A 19,516-nucleotide genomic window follows, 5' to 3' on the forward strand; every position below is an offset into this window, starting at 1 on the left:
TTATTTTAGTATTAACCTTAAAACATCTTTTTTTTAAGTTTCAACTGTTTTTCGGGGGAAAAATGGTCAAGAAATTATGCATCAAATATCAGAACTAATCAATTATAAGATGTCAATTAAAGTGATCAAAAAATAAAATGAAATAGGGTGATACAGAATTTGGAAAGAATGTCACATAGTGGTGAAAAATACATCAATTTTTGTCATCCTACAAGACTGTTGATATAACGCAATAACCAATCAAAACAAATTATCTTCACATCTTGGTCACAAATAAAAGAAAAGCCGTTATTTTTGTGGCTATATTTTATTGCATGGAATCTTAACATCATTGTAAAAATACAATTAAAGTTGAATAAACATTTTAATCAGGAGTAAAATGCTGGAAAGTCCAATATCTTAAAAAAAAAGAAGAAACAAGTTAGTTTTGAAGTATCCTCAGGGCAAAAGTGGTAACCAAGAAAGCATTGTTATATATATAAAAAAAAAATTCAATCAATGCTTAAGAATATTCAATATATGACAAACCAATATTTTTTAAAGCCACTGAGAAATTGTGCAAATCATGGTTCCATCAGTGGTCGAATTTAGCACAAGCCCGCAAGCCCTGGACTGGTTAATGTTTGCAGGGCTCATTCAAATTCTGAGTTTCATATAGCTGGGCTAGTTACAAATTTCATGCCATATAGGAATGTAAGATTTCGGACTGGTTCATCAAAAAGTGTAATTATTCTAAAAAGACCATTTAGAATGACAAAGCATCCTCCAGTCATGTTTTTATAAGCATCAGCTGTGGAATTGAGTCATAACAAAAATTACGAGCTGTCATCACCAATTTGTTAAGTGTCTAAATTTCACAAGCGAACAATATTACAATGACTAGTATCTCTTTCAAGGTATTCTAATACTATCAGGGCATCATTACAAAATTGTTCGATAAACAACGGCCCTATGCTCGTCATTATTTCGGAATGTGCCCCCTAATGTATGAAGGTCAGGCGCGAGTTATAAGGATTCAAAAAGAAACCGTAGGATAATTATGACATCTTTTTGAGAAGTTTATGAAAAGCCTGCACTTAAATAGGACTAATATGTCCATAATCAATGCAATTATGTATAATTTTTGCTACTCTTTGATAACTTACCAACACCAAGGTGTAATTTATCATAAAAAATATTTTTTATCTATAAATCAACTATTTAAAGCATGACTGTGTAAAAGATGTGATATGATTATTTTTCTTCAAAAAATCTATCAAATCTTCATCAGACATTAAAAGGGGAAGTCATATTTTGGTAAATTTTAACATACAAAATACTGTATTTAGATTACAAAGAAGCTAGACTTACGAATTGTCATTACTGGTTAGAGTTTAATGACCAACAAACAATAAACACGCAATTAATAGGTCAATAATTACTAACAAATGAGCTTTTACCGTTGACCAGTCATGTACATAACTCGTATATATGTTTGTAAGGATGTAAGTACCTAAAAGCGTGTTCAGTATCATTTGACACACAAAAACACTCCAAAATAACCTATCTCTACATAAAAATGATACATAGATACATGCATTTAGCTGTCACCCAAAAATGACGGACAGGGAAACAATAATGCATCCATCATGCTTGAAATGCATTGCCCTACTGGTGCCGAACTAATATAGACAGTTAAAAACACCATCTACTAATTGTCAGTTAAGACTCATTATTACATTATGTCATGTTGGTGTTAACAATGTACTAAACAAGAAAATGAGATTGACACATGAAATGCCCTTGGACGACATCCCAATACTATGCCTGCAATTTCGAACCTTGTGATGTGACGTAATTATTACAAGTTCAATAAGGTCAATGCTGCATTTTAATTGTTCTGATACATAAAACATTTGACAGGTAAATAATAATATTAATAGTATACATTAATTAATTTCTGGCAAGTCTCGGAGGGGAAATCCTTTGTTCACGTACACCGATTTCTTTGCTATTGTTTTTATTTCTCAATTGAAAGAATAGAAGAAAAAGATCCATTTATAGTATCATCCAAAACAAATACTTTTATTTATGCCCAATGTTCTATCTTTTTTTTGCAATCTTCAATTTATTTGCTGGTTAAACATGTATTGACAGCTATGTTATGTTTAAACACCGTCAAATATGTTATAACAGAAAAAAACTAAAGGCTCATCACAAGATTTGATCATTTCTCTTTGAAAAAAAAAATTCTGATTGCTATCTGTTTACCAAGTGGTGAATACTATACACTGGACTAGACTGCGTCACCATCAAATTCTTGAAGCATTGTCTTCTGTAGACAAGAAGCTGCAACCAGTCAAAAAAAGTGAAACTAATCTCTAAACCAAATCACTTCATCTGACTATGTTCATATTTCTTTGTTTTGGCAACAATAAAGCAAAGAATTCTTTGTTTTAGACAACAGAGTATGAAATGTTATCTAATATCACTTTCAAATTGCCATCACGCCAAGTTTCAAAACCTTGAAACAATGGAGCTAATCAAGCAAGGCAAAAACAGAAGAGAAAAGGATACCGAAAAATCCCAAATTAGGATTAATGTATGAAGCAACTTAAAGAGGTGTTAAGCAATTACAATACAAAATATTTCACTATTGTTTGACTAAATACCTACATCAATTCATGTTCAATCTATGTCTGACCTTTCTTTATTTATCGTTAACAAGTCACAAGCTAGAAGGGGAAAGTTAGCGATCATATTCAGAGCGTCTTTACAGACTCAACGAAGCTAGAGGTACTGAAAACAAAGCACGAAAAACATGATAAACTATATCCAATTTCTGCCGTGTATTAGATTCTATTCTTTGCTCCTGCATTAAATTGAATTCTTACTAAAATATTGACTAAGCATGAGCATGCAATTTTAGTGGCTTGAAAGGTCATTTTGTTCCCCCGTTGCCAATAAGCAATGAAAAAGCTTTTCCTATTATATTTCAGGGATAACATCATCTTTTATTTGCTTATAATTACAGACTTTTACTGCCCATCAATTGTCGTTTTCGTCACTTTTGAGATGGAAATGGTATACCTAATCAATTGCCTTTTTCTTATCCCAAAACTGAAGCCAATAACCAATTTCTTTTGAATTTCATCAGTTATGCAACAAATCTAATTCTCTTCAGTAGTTAAATTTTGAACAATTGAACCCATTAAACAGTATAGATTTATTGATCGGAGGGTTTAACGCCTGATTTGGTAGCAAAGTCTCAAGATGATGGATTAAGAATTCTGCGATGTATTAAAATAAGTACCAGTTACTAAACCTGAAGCTTTTAATCGCTTACAATAATAGCATAGGATGGATTGTTTTCAAATCTTATGCATATAACAAAAGTGGCATTAACTTGCTGATTTTGGTCGAAAGGATTTGATGTCAAATATTAATAGGATTCTAGTTCACATCACTGACCATAGGAGCGAAAAACATTACTTCTTGTCGAAGCATGTTAAGACTTTTCAAGATGACCACGATTTAAGTATGCCTAAATCCTTATTATAAACAGAACCGATCTGATGCAAAGCCACTAACTTCAATATTTAGATGATGATTTAAAGCCAGTGAGAACATTTCAAAAATTACTTGTAGTGGACAAAGAAAAAAATGCATTAATCCCTAATACCATCGGAATGATAGCTTGTAAACAGAATTGCTAGGCTCTAGCAACTGAAAAAAATTCAGATGTCATAAAATGAGAAATTAATTTATAGTAACAAATACCATGTCAACGAAACCATAGACCAAGACATATCATATAAGTATAATAAGACATCATATTTCTATGTTAAGATGCTTCCACATACAATGAAGTTTGGAAAACAATATTTGATGGCAGAGAATTCATGAGATGTCTTTTTACAAGATTAAGCATTAAAGCTGACCTTGCAAATTAATTCATCACCTTTGTTAATTGCAGCTCCAACATACTAAGCTACAGTTAATTTCTCTTTCTTAATTAAAGTTCAAACATGCCTGTGGCATTTTTTCCATAAATTGTCATCAAGTGTTGAAATTGTTACAAAAGCCAAGATTTTATCATTAAAAAGGGACAGGAGATATCAAATATTTTTCAAAAACTCGTTATAAAAAGTTAGGTGTTTACAGCATAATTGGCTGGTATCTCCAATTTTCCGTTATTGTACATTAAATAACAGTAGCAGTATCTTATCAATAGCTGAAAATTTTAATTGCCAAATATAAGTCTTCACTTATGAAAAAACAGCCTTGTCAAAGTGATAAAGTAACACAAGATTAAAACTCTCTTAAAAATGTTGGATGGGCTAAGTGGTTGTAGAAATATAATGTATGTTTGATGAAAATCCAGCCTCTAGCAAATTTGACAGGCACAAAGACTTCATGGTATAAACAGGCATTTGTTGCTAACACTTCATAAAACTTATAAAACTCCTTGACAAAAACATCACAGAAACATCAATTTTATTTTCAATTATTTGAATAATTCTCAAAATCAACTTATACATAAGGCCATTTTTCAGGACCTTTTCTATTTCATAAACAGTGGTACAATTTGACCAGTTAAAACTCAAACCCCATCAGTAGACCATGAAATGTGCAAGATCCGTCATCTTATCTGATAACCAATTCAAATCATACAGCATTCACATCAGCATCTTTTAAAACCACAAAATATTTCGTTCTTATCACTAATGTGTGACACATCTCGCCTAAAACCATGAATGCATACCAAAATATTCTTTCAATGAATGCAGAATCCCCAACCCAATGAAAAACATTCAAAACAGAATCTGAAGCTGCCTAATCGGGATTACTTACAATTCATTTATATCAGTTTTATAACGGGATATTTACAGATGAATACTCTTTTCAAATCGGGATGTTGATGCAGAAAGATATCCTATGGAGTATGCAGCAATAAAGCTATCGACCGCTGTCATCTTCCCAGACTCTCAAAAGCAACATCAACATTTTATGCAAAAATCTTTGGTGTGTAAGGCGAAACTGATTAAATGCGCATCATTATTAAAGGAGATGATACAGTTATGCATCCAAATTGAAAATGTACGTGTCATTTCAAATTCTTCAAACGTTTTGAAGAAACAGCATCATCTGAACCTTGAATCATTCATACAGGGAACCCAGTCGTAATATTCAAATATTCCAATGATGAAAGTTATTTTATAATGCAAGAGGATTATAATTTGGTGGGGGGGGGGGGGGGGTGATTGAGTGGGGTGCAGGTGTTGAGGGGTGTATGATGTATTGTCAACTTTCATATCATGTTGGATAGAAAATGGGAGTAAAATGTACACCAGAATGCACCATTGCAGTACAAAAATAGCTATTTCTAGGGGGAGGACCCCCAATATTACTATCATTTACACAACATATTTTTCAGGTTTGGGGAACACCTCCATTCAAAGTTGCACTCAATAGTTGCGCCAAATCTTGCATACGCCCCTTTTTAGGCCATTTACATTAAACTAAATTGATTATTTTGAAAATATGTTTTCATTTATAAATAAACATCATTGCAATATTTTTTAAATTGATGATAATAATAGTACCAGCTAAAGGATGTGTTTCAAGTCTACATTACATTATTGATGAATAATGATAATGACATCATTCACAGTGATTGTCACAATAGACAGATGGAATCTCCACTTGGCACTTGGACCATGCACAAACTCAAGAGATGTTCTGGCTGGTATCTCCGATGAAGCAAAGATTGTAATGAAATAAGCCGTATCATACAGACAAAACAATGAACCATCTCATGAATGTACCATCAATGCTTAAATGCAATCAGCATTTTTTTCAGCTTTGTCTAACGCTATGAGCTTAATCCAAAAAGGATGTGAACCATTGTCAAAGCAAACAAAGCAGCCAAATAGTCGATCTATAAAAGGTATCAAAATATTATCAGCTTTAATATCTGTGGCCATTATTCTTACACTCAAACATCCCTGATGATGTTAATCTGATTTTGGCATTAGTTCGATGCTCGATTCATTGAGGAGCGCTACAAGAGAACATTTTTTGTCACATGCATGCAAGGATGATGTGATGTAAATAATATCATCACGAACTCAATACCATACTGAGAATATATCATGTGAGATCATCTTGATGGGAACAACTTCAAGATATAACCACGAGCCGTAATCAACACAACCTATTAAACTCAGCCATTCCATCCAGTTTATTTCGGGTTGAAAAGCTCTGTTTTATACACTGATGATGTATTTATATATATAATTATATTTAATAAACAGCACATTATATGGACAAAAATCCCAAGAAGTTTCCCAATATTTTGATTATAATAAAACTATTAGGAATTCTCTCCCATCGTGCATCATTATTCATTTATTTGATCAAGGTAGAAAGAAACGCTTTAACTGATGTCATATTATTTGCTAAAAGATACTTGATTTCACCAATTATATTGATCTTTCATGATGGAATTTTCTCAACTTTCGAAACATCTACAAATTTCCGGATTCATCTGTCAGGAAATTTTATGCAATGTTTCTGTATGATTCAATCAAAGCACCCAACAAGTTGCCATCTTTTTATCAGTAGTAATAATTATCTAGCATCATAGTCACAATTTTAATATGTTTCGTGCTAAATGTTACACATAATCATTGTGTAAACTGTGAAATAAGAATGAGGAGGAATAACGGGAGAAAAACTATGTTTGTATGTAACCGCATTCATCTATCCATCATCACGAGGCGATAATGCTGATTGTCATCAAACATTTCAAACAAGCCCATTTATCATCTTACAATAAAACCAATAAACCTTGTTCAAACAGAAATTACCAAATTTCTCAATACAGCATTTTGATGCATGTTAAATTTTGCAATCTTGAGAGCTTGCTTGAAGCCCCTTATCTTCAAGACCCCAGCTAAGTAAACCAACTCATTTAATGGATGTAGGCCCGCAAAGTGTTCAGTTTGAATCACAAAGTTTGGTGGGTTATACATACAACTAATATTTGTTTTCTACGAATGCTGTTAAAATTATGTACACAGACTGATGAACTTGCCCTCCTAATTTCAAGATATACTTCATCCCGCTATCATGGAGACAAGAAATGGGTTCAAATTCATTTAAAACACTTAAGAGCTTGCTTTCATAAATACTGAATGGCCGTCAATTTGTTAATTTGTACTTGAATTAGCATTGTGCACCGACCTTAAAATAAGTCTGATGCTGTCGGAATAATGATACACATTATGATTTATTTTACAATTTCTTTTTGTTAAGTCTGAAACTTTTTTGAAATCAGTGCCATCTGACAGCTTAAAATGTATCAACAGAGGCTTGATATGTTTAAAGAACATGTCTGAACTAACTTAAAAACTGCCATTATATGAATAATGGTTCATCTCATTACAAGTTGAGCAATTGATACAATCTTTGACTACTGGGTACTTTATCCTTTCAATAATGATGACTGCCGCAGTAATTATGATGAGAAAGGATAAGGCCATAGCATAGAAGTCTTTTTCCACCCCAAGGATAGAACAGTTATAGATAATAGTGAATGATTTTCTCTGTAATTTTAAAGAAGTTACAAAAGATGTCGAAAATTATGTTATTTGAGCATGAGCAAATTTACTGTCGAATCATTACAGCCTAATAATCTACCTTCAAGTATATTTGATCGCTTCAACACCTGCGATTCAAACGATCAGCACTTAAGGAATTTGTTTTACAGCAGCCATTTTTTTCACCTTTCTTTTTTAACGTCAGCCAGTTCCAACTGTCCAGAAAATATCATTTTTCAAACATGATAAAAATTTCTTATATCAAGTAAGTGATCTTTGTAACTTACGAACCCCTTAAATCAATTTATATTCAAGACAAGTTGCTTATCATTATTATGCAAGGACTAAAGGTGACTTAAAGCTTTAATGTATTTTTTTCCAATTGTCAAACCCTTCTCTACCACAAAAAGCTATCAACATATTCATTCCCACCCTCCATTGTCAGTACCCCATCCCGCCCTAGCATTTTTTATAGCCTCTGAAAAAAGTTAAAGAGGAAACAGCAAAATTTAAAACATAAATTCTGCTTGTATAACCTCTGAAACTAAACAACTTGAGGTCGATGCTTCCAAAAAATGGGCGTGTCTGAAAGTGCACAGCTGTATCCATGAGCCTGATCTCCTGCGCAGACTAGTAATCGATATATGATGACAATAAGTGGATTTTGACGGAATTCTAACCAATTCTGCGTATGTGCAGTGTTTGATATATGTTATGTTTTGTCTGTCGGTGCAAATTTATCGAAAACATATCTCTGCAAGTTAAAAATTCGCGTGACATCTCCCGCCATGTATCAAATCATCAGACGCTGTTTTTCATCACACTCAGCGCGTTAGTGATGTAGATTGATGCTGATGCAGCAGTTGTCGTTCTTGGTATTTTTGGTACGGGAAACAGGGGAAACTGTTTTTACACCAACATCGCGATCAACTTACCCCATTTTTTAAGCAAACTGTTTTTATTGATAATTTGACAAGAATACATAAGAAACAACAAAAGATACCGTTTTAGACTGCTGTTACCAAAAAGATCGAAGGAGGATCTTCGACATCAGACAGATGCTAAAAGACGACATGCTGTTTTAAATGTAAGGAACGTATTTCTTTATTACCAGGATAATTTAATGAGACATTTAATATTTTCATTTAAGTATATAATACAACTCGGCATGAACCCAGATAAGATGTAATGTTTAACGAGGTAATTTCAGGCTCCTATGCTGAGAGAATAGGTCCATATCCCAAAACTGCTCCACACAATCTCCTTACGTCAAATCCGGAGAATAGGTCCATATACCAAAATACCCCATCCCCATTCGCTTACGTAAAATCATGAGCCTAATAGGTTCATATCCCAAAATACCCCACCCCCATCTCCTAACGTTAAACCCTGGACCTGCACATATTAAGTAAGAATGTGTTAAGGGGATTTTGTTGGTTTGAGTCATTTACCCAAAAAAATAAAATCGACGCTAAGATATGAAATGATTAATTATTCAGCAGCTCAAAACAGACCATATTGATGGCAAGGCTTTGGCATCTGAATACGGATGGCTTATTTCCCAGGAAAATGCGCGCAGTGTGCCAATAATCGCATCTTAGCTTTGATCCTGTGAACACTGAGTAAACATGACTTCATATAGTCTCCACATGGGTCTTAAGTAAGCAAACATCGCATCAGATATAAATTTTCATTATTTTCTTTGAACAAGCCGCAGCGGTATAGTAGTGCCATCAAAGGATGCATTTTATGATACTGTTATTACAGTATATCAATAATAACGTCTATTGCAGAAGCTCATTCAGTGTCGAAAGTATATTTCCCAATCAATTGTTCGTCAGAAAAAAGTAACATCGATTCATCAGCATTTGCGTTTCCATTGGCATTTCAGCAAATACGGAAGTTCCAAAACGGGTAAAGAATCATTATTACAAACTTAGCCAATTTTATTTCATGAAATTCACTACTCAATAGCTAATGAAAGCAACTATAGAATATGATGATATGCAGCATAAATATTCAAACTTTGATTAAAATATATCTTTAAATGCTGTATTTGCGTTGCTGAGACCAGCTATCGAATATAATCAATTCAAAGTATTTGTCATCTTCATAACAGGATAACATCACTTGCCCGAATGTTTACCAAGGCCCTCATCCCAGATTTATGTAGGTAATATATCAGCAAAAATCGCGTCTGTATCCCGGGCAGCTGTCTAATATACCTAATAAAAATTCGTGTCCTATCTTTGGCGTTGTAAGCCGGGCTTATCTATTCCTGTTGTGATGATGACGCTTTATTTATTCGTTATTGTTTTACCACATCGGGCGTATCCATGGCGACAGAACGCGATGCGCGAAACCATCATACTTTTTGACTGTCGCGTTCAGAGGGAAACCCATCTATGTACGTGAAACTGTTCTTGGGGGTTTAAACAAGGAAACCAATAAGTATTGGTAAAAAAACTTTTTATACGAAACTAGGAAGAATTAAGTCTATTGAACATGTCAATATGATGTTCTTTTTGAGATAAATGTTCGTTAATTTCAAACAAGTGCCGTGATACAGCGGAAAGAAACCTTTATCAGTAAAATCAATTTTGAACCGAAATTCAGGGATTTAGGACCTCAATAAATTGAAAGAGTGGATTGAAATTCCGTTGCAGACCGCAAATTTTGCTAGACTCATTGATTTTAGGATGCTAGATGATGTTTACATAAACCAGAATGCTGACAATTGACGAGATTTACCACGACTTGGAGAATCCCCATCACCGCTTTGAACCTTTCATAAACGTCTTTACCAAAGGAAGATGGGCGTACAATGCCTTTATATTTGGAAAGAAAAGGTTTTTGATGGCTTTCATTAGATAACACATGCTAAGGAAACAGAGTTTTTTTTGTAGTTTTTTTTCATAAATCATATCAAACCGCTCATCAAGGTTTCCATCATGATTTCTTTCAATTTCTATCCGGGATGGGAATCGTAACAATTCTCTAATCAATACAGGTCGTATTTCAACTTTTAAGCGCAGAAGTTGAGACAAACAATTCAAGAAATACATTTAATAAATTTTAGATTGAAACATCAATATCTTATATAGCTGAGAACCAATTGATTCCAAACTATTGTTTGCCGATGCCTGTCCACACTGGTTAGTCAACATGAGATGCATTATGAGATCGCTAACGGGAGGCTAATTGAATATATAATTGCTACGGTCTTTATTACCAAAGCGCCATATAAGAATACCTTCATTAAACATCACCCTCATCTTTTGAAAAGAACTGAGGAAAGGCCGTTTACTTAAGTGGGCAAATATTGTACCAACGTATTCAACATCTGAGTCCACGTACAAATATTAACACCATAACACTGTATTTAATCCTGTGTTTAAACTCTGATGCATATTTGATGAAGCTGCGACGGACCATGAAAGACGTTGATGGTTTTGATGTCGTCGGTCCTGGGCACCTTTGTGTTAAACCAAACTTCAATAGCAGAAATGAGGAAGGCAAACATAAAATGCGGTCATAGCGTTTGAAAGTACCGTTATGGTCCTTCGAAATGAAAGTCTGCTGTACGACTTAACAAGTGTAGGAATGTTTGCATGAAAAACTATATGTCCTCGATAATGGTAATTCTTGTTCACGTGCAGAACAAAGTCCAAAGGATGGCATTTAATGAATATATGACATCATCATCATCATCATCATCATCATCATCATCATCATCATCATCATCAACAACAACAACAACAACAACATCATCATCAACAACAACAACATTTTCACAACGACATCTTCACGACAATACATCGTTACCCATATAACCATTATCATAATCACCGGCATTCATTACTGTACAAGCTGCATCGGTAAATATGGCAACTATTTCAGTTAATGTTAACACATAAATTAAGGTAACCAGCTTCATCAACTGTATGCCCGTGCATAAAATGCAATGGAAATGTTGCTAATTGAGATATATCAACGCGATAATGTCTATAAAGTTACCACACCATAAATTGTAGAAAGTGTTAAGCTTAAGCAGATATTAGTATGCTGTTAAATGTATATTACGAGAACGCCATTAACTTGATAACTCTTGATTCAATTTGATTCTTTAATATTAACTTATTAAATGTTTTTTATGCATAACAAATATAAGCAATCCCGGATGTCATTTACCGCACTAGTTGATTTTAAAATCAGTTCCTCTTAAAGATATCAGACATGTACGATGTTTACATTTGAACAGCCATGTACAATACATTTAAACCTCAATAATCAAACAACGTTCAATTGAAATAAACAAAAACTGAAAAATCAAAAATATAAATTCAAAATTAAAATTGTCATCACAAATAATGACTTACCAAAGATGGGACGAGGTTTCGCCTGTTTTCTCCGCGACATGATGCAGTTGTTCCTGCTACTAGCACTGTGATAATGGTGACAGAGTATAGATTATTTTCCAAAGCCTTCATTCAGGGTTAACCAGACGCTTCGCTTCTTAAAGCTCCGCATCGGCCTAGAGCCGCAAATGGGGGAGATACGCCGAGACTTGTTGCTTTGTAATTATCAGTTTAAATTTGGAAGTGATCTATTGGTTTTGAAAGATAATCGACCGGGCTACTTGGACTACCCAAGTAACGGTGAAAGCTGAGACGTGGGCCATTGGGCGGCTCACTGGTTCGATGCAGGGGCTCTGTCAGTGGGCACGTGCCATTGCAGCCCGCCATTTCTTTAAAGAAAATTTCCGCGAAATTGTTCAAAAGTAATTGAATCTGTTATTTATAGTTCAGTTTCGGTTTATTGACAATATCAGTAAAAAGTAATTGAACTCTAGACACCACTGTATAATGTCAATGGTTTAATGATAAAATGCATGAGTTTTCATCCTTTTACGTTTTTGTTTTGAAATAAAATAAGTTTTATCTTTCTGTCAATGCGCTGTGGTTTATATAGTCCTGTTGCCCCTTTAGGTGGCCGCCAATCTCCACAGGTAGTTAGTTGGCAGTTCGCAAAATATCTGAGACCTTTATTACGAACAGTCTCAAGTCCAAGTCTAGACTCAGACTTAGAAAAGCAAGTTTATTGAATTAAAAAGGAGCATCAGTTCGTTTTACAAAAATATATAATTATTAATAATTGTACATTTCAAGTAGTTAAAATTGAGCAAAATGGTGTCGTCTAAACTCTAGAGCCTCGTCTTCGCTTTCACTCTCTTTATTTAAAGGGACTCAATCATTGTTATAGTGCTAGACAACGACAAAACTGTCATGCGTGAAAGGTGAACAAAATGCTTTCTTAAAAAATAAAACATCATCAAAAGTTCAAATTATAGCTTTAAAGTTAAATTTTTTTTAATTCTGTGACAGAAAATGCTCTGTTTAACCGAAAGGCGTTGGAAACGCTATAGAAAATCGAATGATTTCTGACTTAATTTGATTTACAAAATTCTGATCAAGTAAGTATCAACAGTTGGTGTTTGTTCGTTCATAAAAGAGTCACTTTAACCTAGAAAGGTACGGCGAGTGTTGACCAAAATTTTTTTTTAGCCGAAATCAACGATTCCACGGACGAAAATTCTGAAATTTAGCAGGTGATAGCTTTTCTTCAACTTATGCATGGAACTTTAATGCTTAAAGGTCTGTAGTTATTAAACCTCCAACTGTTTCCATTTTAATAAATCGGATTAAATTTCGGATGAAAAGTAACTCTTTATTGGTAATGACAGCGAGATTGCTGGATACAATTGATCGTACGTTCTTGTTTAGCCGGATTACATGGCTGTTATTCAGATGGTTCAATACCGTTTATATGTAACATTCAAAATAAATTGCAACCTGAATTGTAACTGCCAAAACAAGCTGAAACAAATATGACCGAGAATAGGTTCCTTTCTTTGACACCAGGGTGAGATTGGTCTAGTGAAAAAGGTGTCTGCCTCCCACACCAGAGACTGTGGGTTGGATCACCACCAGGGTGAGAGTGGTCTAGTGGTATAGGTATCTGCCTCTCACGTCAGAGGCTGTGGGTTCAATCCCCACCAGGGTGAGAGTTGTCTAATGGTATAGGTGTCTGCCTCTCACCCACGAAGTTGTGGGTTCAATCACCACCAGGGTGGGAATGGTCTAGGAGTATAGATTTCTGCCTCTTATCCAAAAGGTTGTGGGTTTGGTCCCCACCAGGGGTACTTTCTCATAGCCCCTCAAATAGGACATAAGTACTGATTTCTACCAAGGAAACGGACTCGGTAAAAATAATGTAGCTAAATGAAATTAGCAATAACTTATGGAAATAAGGAATGAATGGACTAAATGTTGATATCACTGGTTTTAGGAAAAAGACAGGATTAAGAATTAAAGGTTATAGATCTGACGTTATTGTATTTTAAAAAGGGCTACATCTAAAAGAGGTTCGTTTACGTTTTATGTGGTCAGAAATTCGTGTAAAATGTGAAAAAATTAAAGGCATTTTTCATCATCGAACATTTAAATTAGAGCTCTTTTTTAAATAAAACTATCTTAAAGTGTGACCGAAGTTTTTGCCGACACTCTTGAGGAGCTCTATTGAAAACTGAATTATTTCAGGTTTTAATTGGTTTTACACTTTTCTCTTAAAATAAAAATCCGCCAGTTGCTGTTTGGGGTTTGTTCATGAAAGTAAGTAAAATAGCCTCATTTTATCAAAATCTAAAAATATCGCTTCCAACATAAAATCCGTAAGTTAGTCCCTTTAAAGTTAATTTAAACCGAATTTCCCACAGAAGACCCCATTAATGCCAGTCCACAGTTGTAGAAACATGCTGGGGTCTTCTTATCGACAGAAACAATGGGAGCCATATCAGGCTTCAGCTCGACAATGGAACTGATCATCTGTTGAAACAGAAAACCTTATCACTTTTCACCTTGAGCAGTTTTCATTTCTATAATAGTCTGTAATGAGCTAAGTATTGGAACCTGTTCAAAATTCCAACATCAGAAGATAAAGAAGGAATTTGAAGGAAGAACGAATCATTTTCAGTTTTTAGTTTCCCTCTGATCAGGTTGAGGGAGTTTGACGGGTTCAAAGGAGCAAGGAGGAAAATGAAAGTCCTGATAACACTCAGGGGCGTAGCTAGCCCTCTATTCACGTGGATTCATAAATGTTCTGGGGGGGGGGGGGTCACAGGGCATGTCCCCCCCCCCCCCCGAAATTTATGAAAACAATAGTGCAATCTGATGCATTCTGAGCGGTCTAAGGTGCTTTATTTAGTTCTGTCAAATGGACATGTTTAAGATATAAATCTACAAATAAACCCTTTACTCGGCAGATTTTGTTCTCTAATATACAGAGGCGTAGCCAGCGTTACGCACTTACGCATGTGCGTAACATCAATTTGAAAAATGAAAACAATATGAACAAAAATGGCATCAAAATCGAGGGCTAAGCTAAAAAATAATAGGAAGATCAGCTAAAGAAACCTTTTCTTCTCTGTGCTAGATAGCTTACTGAGCCTACATCGACATCTTGGTAACTACAAATTCGGCGGCTTCGAACCTACAAATCCCTCCAAATACACCTCAGAGCTTAACATGTTAGTTCCATTTTCCAATTGTCCCCTGGGGAGGCCCCCGACCCCCCCCCCCCCCCCCACCGGCTACAGGGATATTTACCTCCTACACCTGCCCCCTTTCGTGCGTAACATTCAGAAAAACCTGACTACGCCCCTGATATAGCAAACAAATAAGCCCCGGTTATGTTGACAATTTGACAGGAACACATTCAAACTATACTCATATCCTCAATGTACAAGGAAGAGCGAGTACGGCAGTCAGATAAACAAAACCAATACTTTCATTGTAATTATCAGAACTTTGACTCGTCCAATTTTGCCTATAAATGAAACTATATCGTCATCTCAGTCCTCCCCTTTTCTGTCTTACATACTAATTACCACATTCCCCTTTCTTCGATTGTTTAAAGTTAGTTCAACCACTTTCAAGACTGCTTCCTGGATATAAACATAAACCATAAACCATGCCCTTTGTGAGAGACCATGAGAAAGTCCCTATGTTGACTATCTTCTTGGGTAAGTGACGGACACCTATACTCTAAACTACTCTCACCATGGTGGGGATCGAATCCACAATCTCCCGTTTGAGAGGCTGACAGCTTTACCATGTGGACACCAATATCTCTAGACCACTTTTTCTGTGGTTGGGAACGAAACCAAAACCTCTCGGATGATTAGCGGACACCTTTACCACTAGACTACTCTCACTCTGGTGGGGTCGAAACCACAACCTCCTGGTTGAGAGGCGGACACCTTTACCACTAGACTACTCTCACTCTGGTGGGGTCGAAACCACAACCTCCTGATTGAGAGGCGGACACCTTTACCACTAGACTACTCTCACTCTGGTGGGGTCGAAACCACAACCTCCTGATTGAGAGGCGGACACCTTTACCACTAGACTACTCTCACTCTGGTGGGGTCGAAACCACAACCTCCTGGTTGAGAGGCGGACACCTTTACCACTAGACTTCTCTCACTCTGGTGGGATCGAAATCACAACCTCCTGGTTGAGAGGCGGACACCTTTACCACTACACTACTCTCACTCTGGTGGGGTCGAAACCACAACCTCCTGGTTGAGAGGCGGACACCTTTACCACTACACTACTCTCACTCTGGTGGGGTCGAAACCACAACCTCCTGGTTGAGAGGCGGACACCTTTACCACTAGACTACTCTCACTCTGGTGGGGTCGAAACCACAACCTCCTGGTTGAGAGGCGGACACCTTTACCACTAGACTACTCTCACTCTGGTGGGGTCGAAACCACAACCTCCTGATTGAGAGGCGGACACCTTTACCACTAGACTACTCTCACTCTGGTGGGGTCGAAACCACAACCTCCTGATTGAGAGGCGGACACCTTTACCACTAGACTACTCTCACTCTGGTGGGGTCGAAACCACAACCTCCTGATTGAGAGGCGGACACCTTTACCACTACACTACTCTCACTCTGGTGGGGTCGAAACCACAACCTCCTGATTGAGAGGCGGACACCTTTACCACTAGACTACTCTCACTCTGGTGGGGTCGAAACCACAACCTCCTGATTGAGAGGCGGACACCTTTACCACTAGACTACTCTCACTCTGGTGGGGTCGAAACCACAACCTCCTGGTTGAGAGGCGGACACCTATATAACTATAAACCCACAACGTTTTTGGTGAGAGGCGAACACCTATACCAAGCCCATCTCACCCTGATTGGGGTCGATTCCACAACCTCTTTAGTGACAGGCGGACATCCATACTACTAGAAAACTCTCACTCTTGTGGGGATCGAACAATCAACCTCTTGGGTGAGGGATGGACATCTATACTACTAGACCACTCTCAATATGTTGGGGATCGAACCCACAATCTCTTGGGTGAGGGGCGGGCACGTTTACTACTATACCACTCCTACCCTGGTGTTTGAGAGGCGGACACCTATATCACTAGAACACTCTCACTATAGTGGGGATCAAATGCACAACCTTTTGGGTGAGAGGTGGACACCTATACATATAGACCACCCGTGGTGGGGATCGAACCCACAATCTCTTAGGTGAGAACTTTATATCACCATTCCTCTTCCATCATGTCACCTCCTCTTTCCCTAATATCCCGGTTTACTTGGTCATCTCTTGCACGCTCGTTTTTTCTTTGTATAATAGCCGAAGTGTTTTCCGATTAGCTCAATTAAATGGAAACCTCAATTATATCAATTATCATTTTTTCTAAAAAAAATAGTAAAATATCGTATACTCTGTAACGTTAATTCGAAATAGTTATTTCAATTTGATGAAGACAGTATCCCTCCTAACGCTAACTACATTTGTACGTACCGTTCCTGTGCACTCAGGATGGTAATAAAATTATGTGAAATGAACTAAAATGTGAAGAGCTTTGTCAACATGTGAACTGTGGTCTAGAAAATTTGAATATTTTGAAATGTATAGGATGTAAATTTGACGTATGATATGACCACAGACCAAAACCAGAATCTTGATGCTCAGCGATAGTTTTATTTGACTTGTGCGTACCAATTAGGATAATTTCTTAGAAAATTAAGTTACAACAAATGCACACACACAAACTAGTGATTTGGGCTAATTATATTTCACACGAATATGCGCCATTTATTTGACAATTAGAACAGGTTCAGATTTCCCAGGTTTTTTTAGCAAAGCAATAAACCACGGTACTTATTTCTGCTCACTTTACCGGAAAAGTCAACATCTTTACCACCACTGTGTTCCCTAATTCACGGAGCGCATCACAAGTCAAAACACTGTCAAAAGGGGCCATCAAGCGCCCGTATCTGTTGACCCCTAATCAAACCCCTTTTCAAGGGCCTATTTACCTCAAAAAGGAGATGCGATTACGAGCACAAGGAACGCCGCGGTGTAAAGAGATTTGAATAAAGATATTCTTTGCGATGCTTAAGTACTAGTCAATTAAGATGTAGAAAAATATTAAATGACGGTGGCTCAAAAGACCAACATCTTCAAAATGCTTCATCTCATGTTATTTGGTACATAGAACACTGGGTTTCTGTAAGTATCATATATCATTTAAACAAGGGAGTTCTTTATTCGAGCGCCCCGGATTGGTAGGTCGCTATTTAATTTGGGTTGACAAGTGATGTAGGGCTTTGAAAAGGAGGGTCTTGCATCGTCTGACAAAACGCTGACAAGATCGAAATAAACAGAAGCATTGAATTTATTTTTTACATTCATCTTGCGGCAAATGAGATTGCAAATTATCACAGCACTCTTTTATCTGAGTATTGGTTCAACATCTCATAGCTTATTGTTGTTGTTGTTGTTGTTGTTGTTGTTGTTGTTGATGATGATGATGTTGATGGTGGTGGTGGTGGTGGTGGTGGTGGTGATGATGATGATGATGATGATGATGATGATGATGATGATGGTGGTGGTGGTGGTGGTGGTGGTGGTGATGGTGGTGGTCATGATGAGGATGATGATGATGATGATGTTGGTGGTGGTGTGGTGGTGGTGGTGGTGTTGTTGTTGTTGTTGGTGGTGGTGATGATGATGATGATAATGATAATGATGATGATGATGATGATGATGGTGATGATGATGATGATGATGATGATGGTGTTGGTGGTGGTGGTGGTGGTCGTGGTGGTGGTGGTGGTCGTGGTGGTGGTGGTGGTGGTGCTGCTGCTGCTGCTGCTGCTGCTAATGATGATGATGATGATGATGAGAACCCCATGAAATAAACATTTGATTTAATATTTGATTTTTAAATGTGTGTGGGTCTGTTAACAGTATGCATGTGTATGATGAGATTAGTAGTTGAAGGGAGACAAATATGGGTAGTAATAAGAACTTATGTTAGCGATATATTTCTGTTACGGTACGGGATTATCTACCTTAGACATTTTTTATCACAGATAAAGTTAAGCAAACGGATATGTCTAATGCTGAGCATGTTGCTTCTTCTGCACCCGCCATGTGGTTGCATGCTTCAACCCACTCTCCTCGGGCAACAATTAAAACATAGTTCGTTTAGCTTTACCCGAGAGTTTTTTTAGCCTGTCTGGTGCACGCCTACTAATCGCCAGCTCCACCACTTATTGGTGGTGCAAAGAAAATTAGCTGTCAACACTTCCGTGGTGCAGCTATGCCTTTTGTTTACTTCTAATCACGTGAGTATGATTTATATTTTATTTGATAATTTTATTAACGAACATATTTTGAAAATTGGAGAAAGTGGTACCGTGCAAGAACACTTTTACTGGAGGTTGGCTACGCTTTCGTTTCAATTTCTTGCGAACTTTGGTGCCAGGAGCCGCTTTCTCACGAATTTCATCACTTTAAAGATTACTTCAACTACATGTAATTTAAAAAACGGA

The 19,516-nt window shown here is 36.6% G+C and overlaps 1 protein-coding gene across 3 annotated transcripts in view; it reads right to left on the bottom strand.

The window, feature by feature from the left end:
* LOC128243304 (ras-responsive element-binding protein 1-like) overlaps positions 1–12,151 on the bottom strand; it is a 51,116-nt gene extending 38,965 nt beyond the window's left edge. For 2 of the 3 annotated variants that reach the window (XM_052961002.1, XM_052961001.1), the window contains exon 1: positions 11,963–12,150. In XM_052961002.1, the coding sequence (XP_052816962.1) occupies positions 11,963–12,002 (40 nt within the window). In that variant the 5' untranslated portion in view covers positions 12,003–12,150. Of the gene's footprint in view, positions 1–11,962 lie in introns of all 3 variants that reach the window. The other variant, XM_052960999.1, reaches the window with a different exon arrangement.
* Between the last annotated feature and the right edge of the window lie 7,365 nt (positions 12,152–19,516).

Source organism: Mya arenaria, chromosome 8 (genome assembly GCF_026914265.1).
Source record: "Mya arenaria isolate MELC-2E11 chromosome 8, ASM2691426v1".
Classification (NCBI taxonomy): domain Eukaryota; kingdom Metazoa; phylum Mollusca; class Bivalvia; order Myida; family Myidae; genus Mya; species Mya arenaria.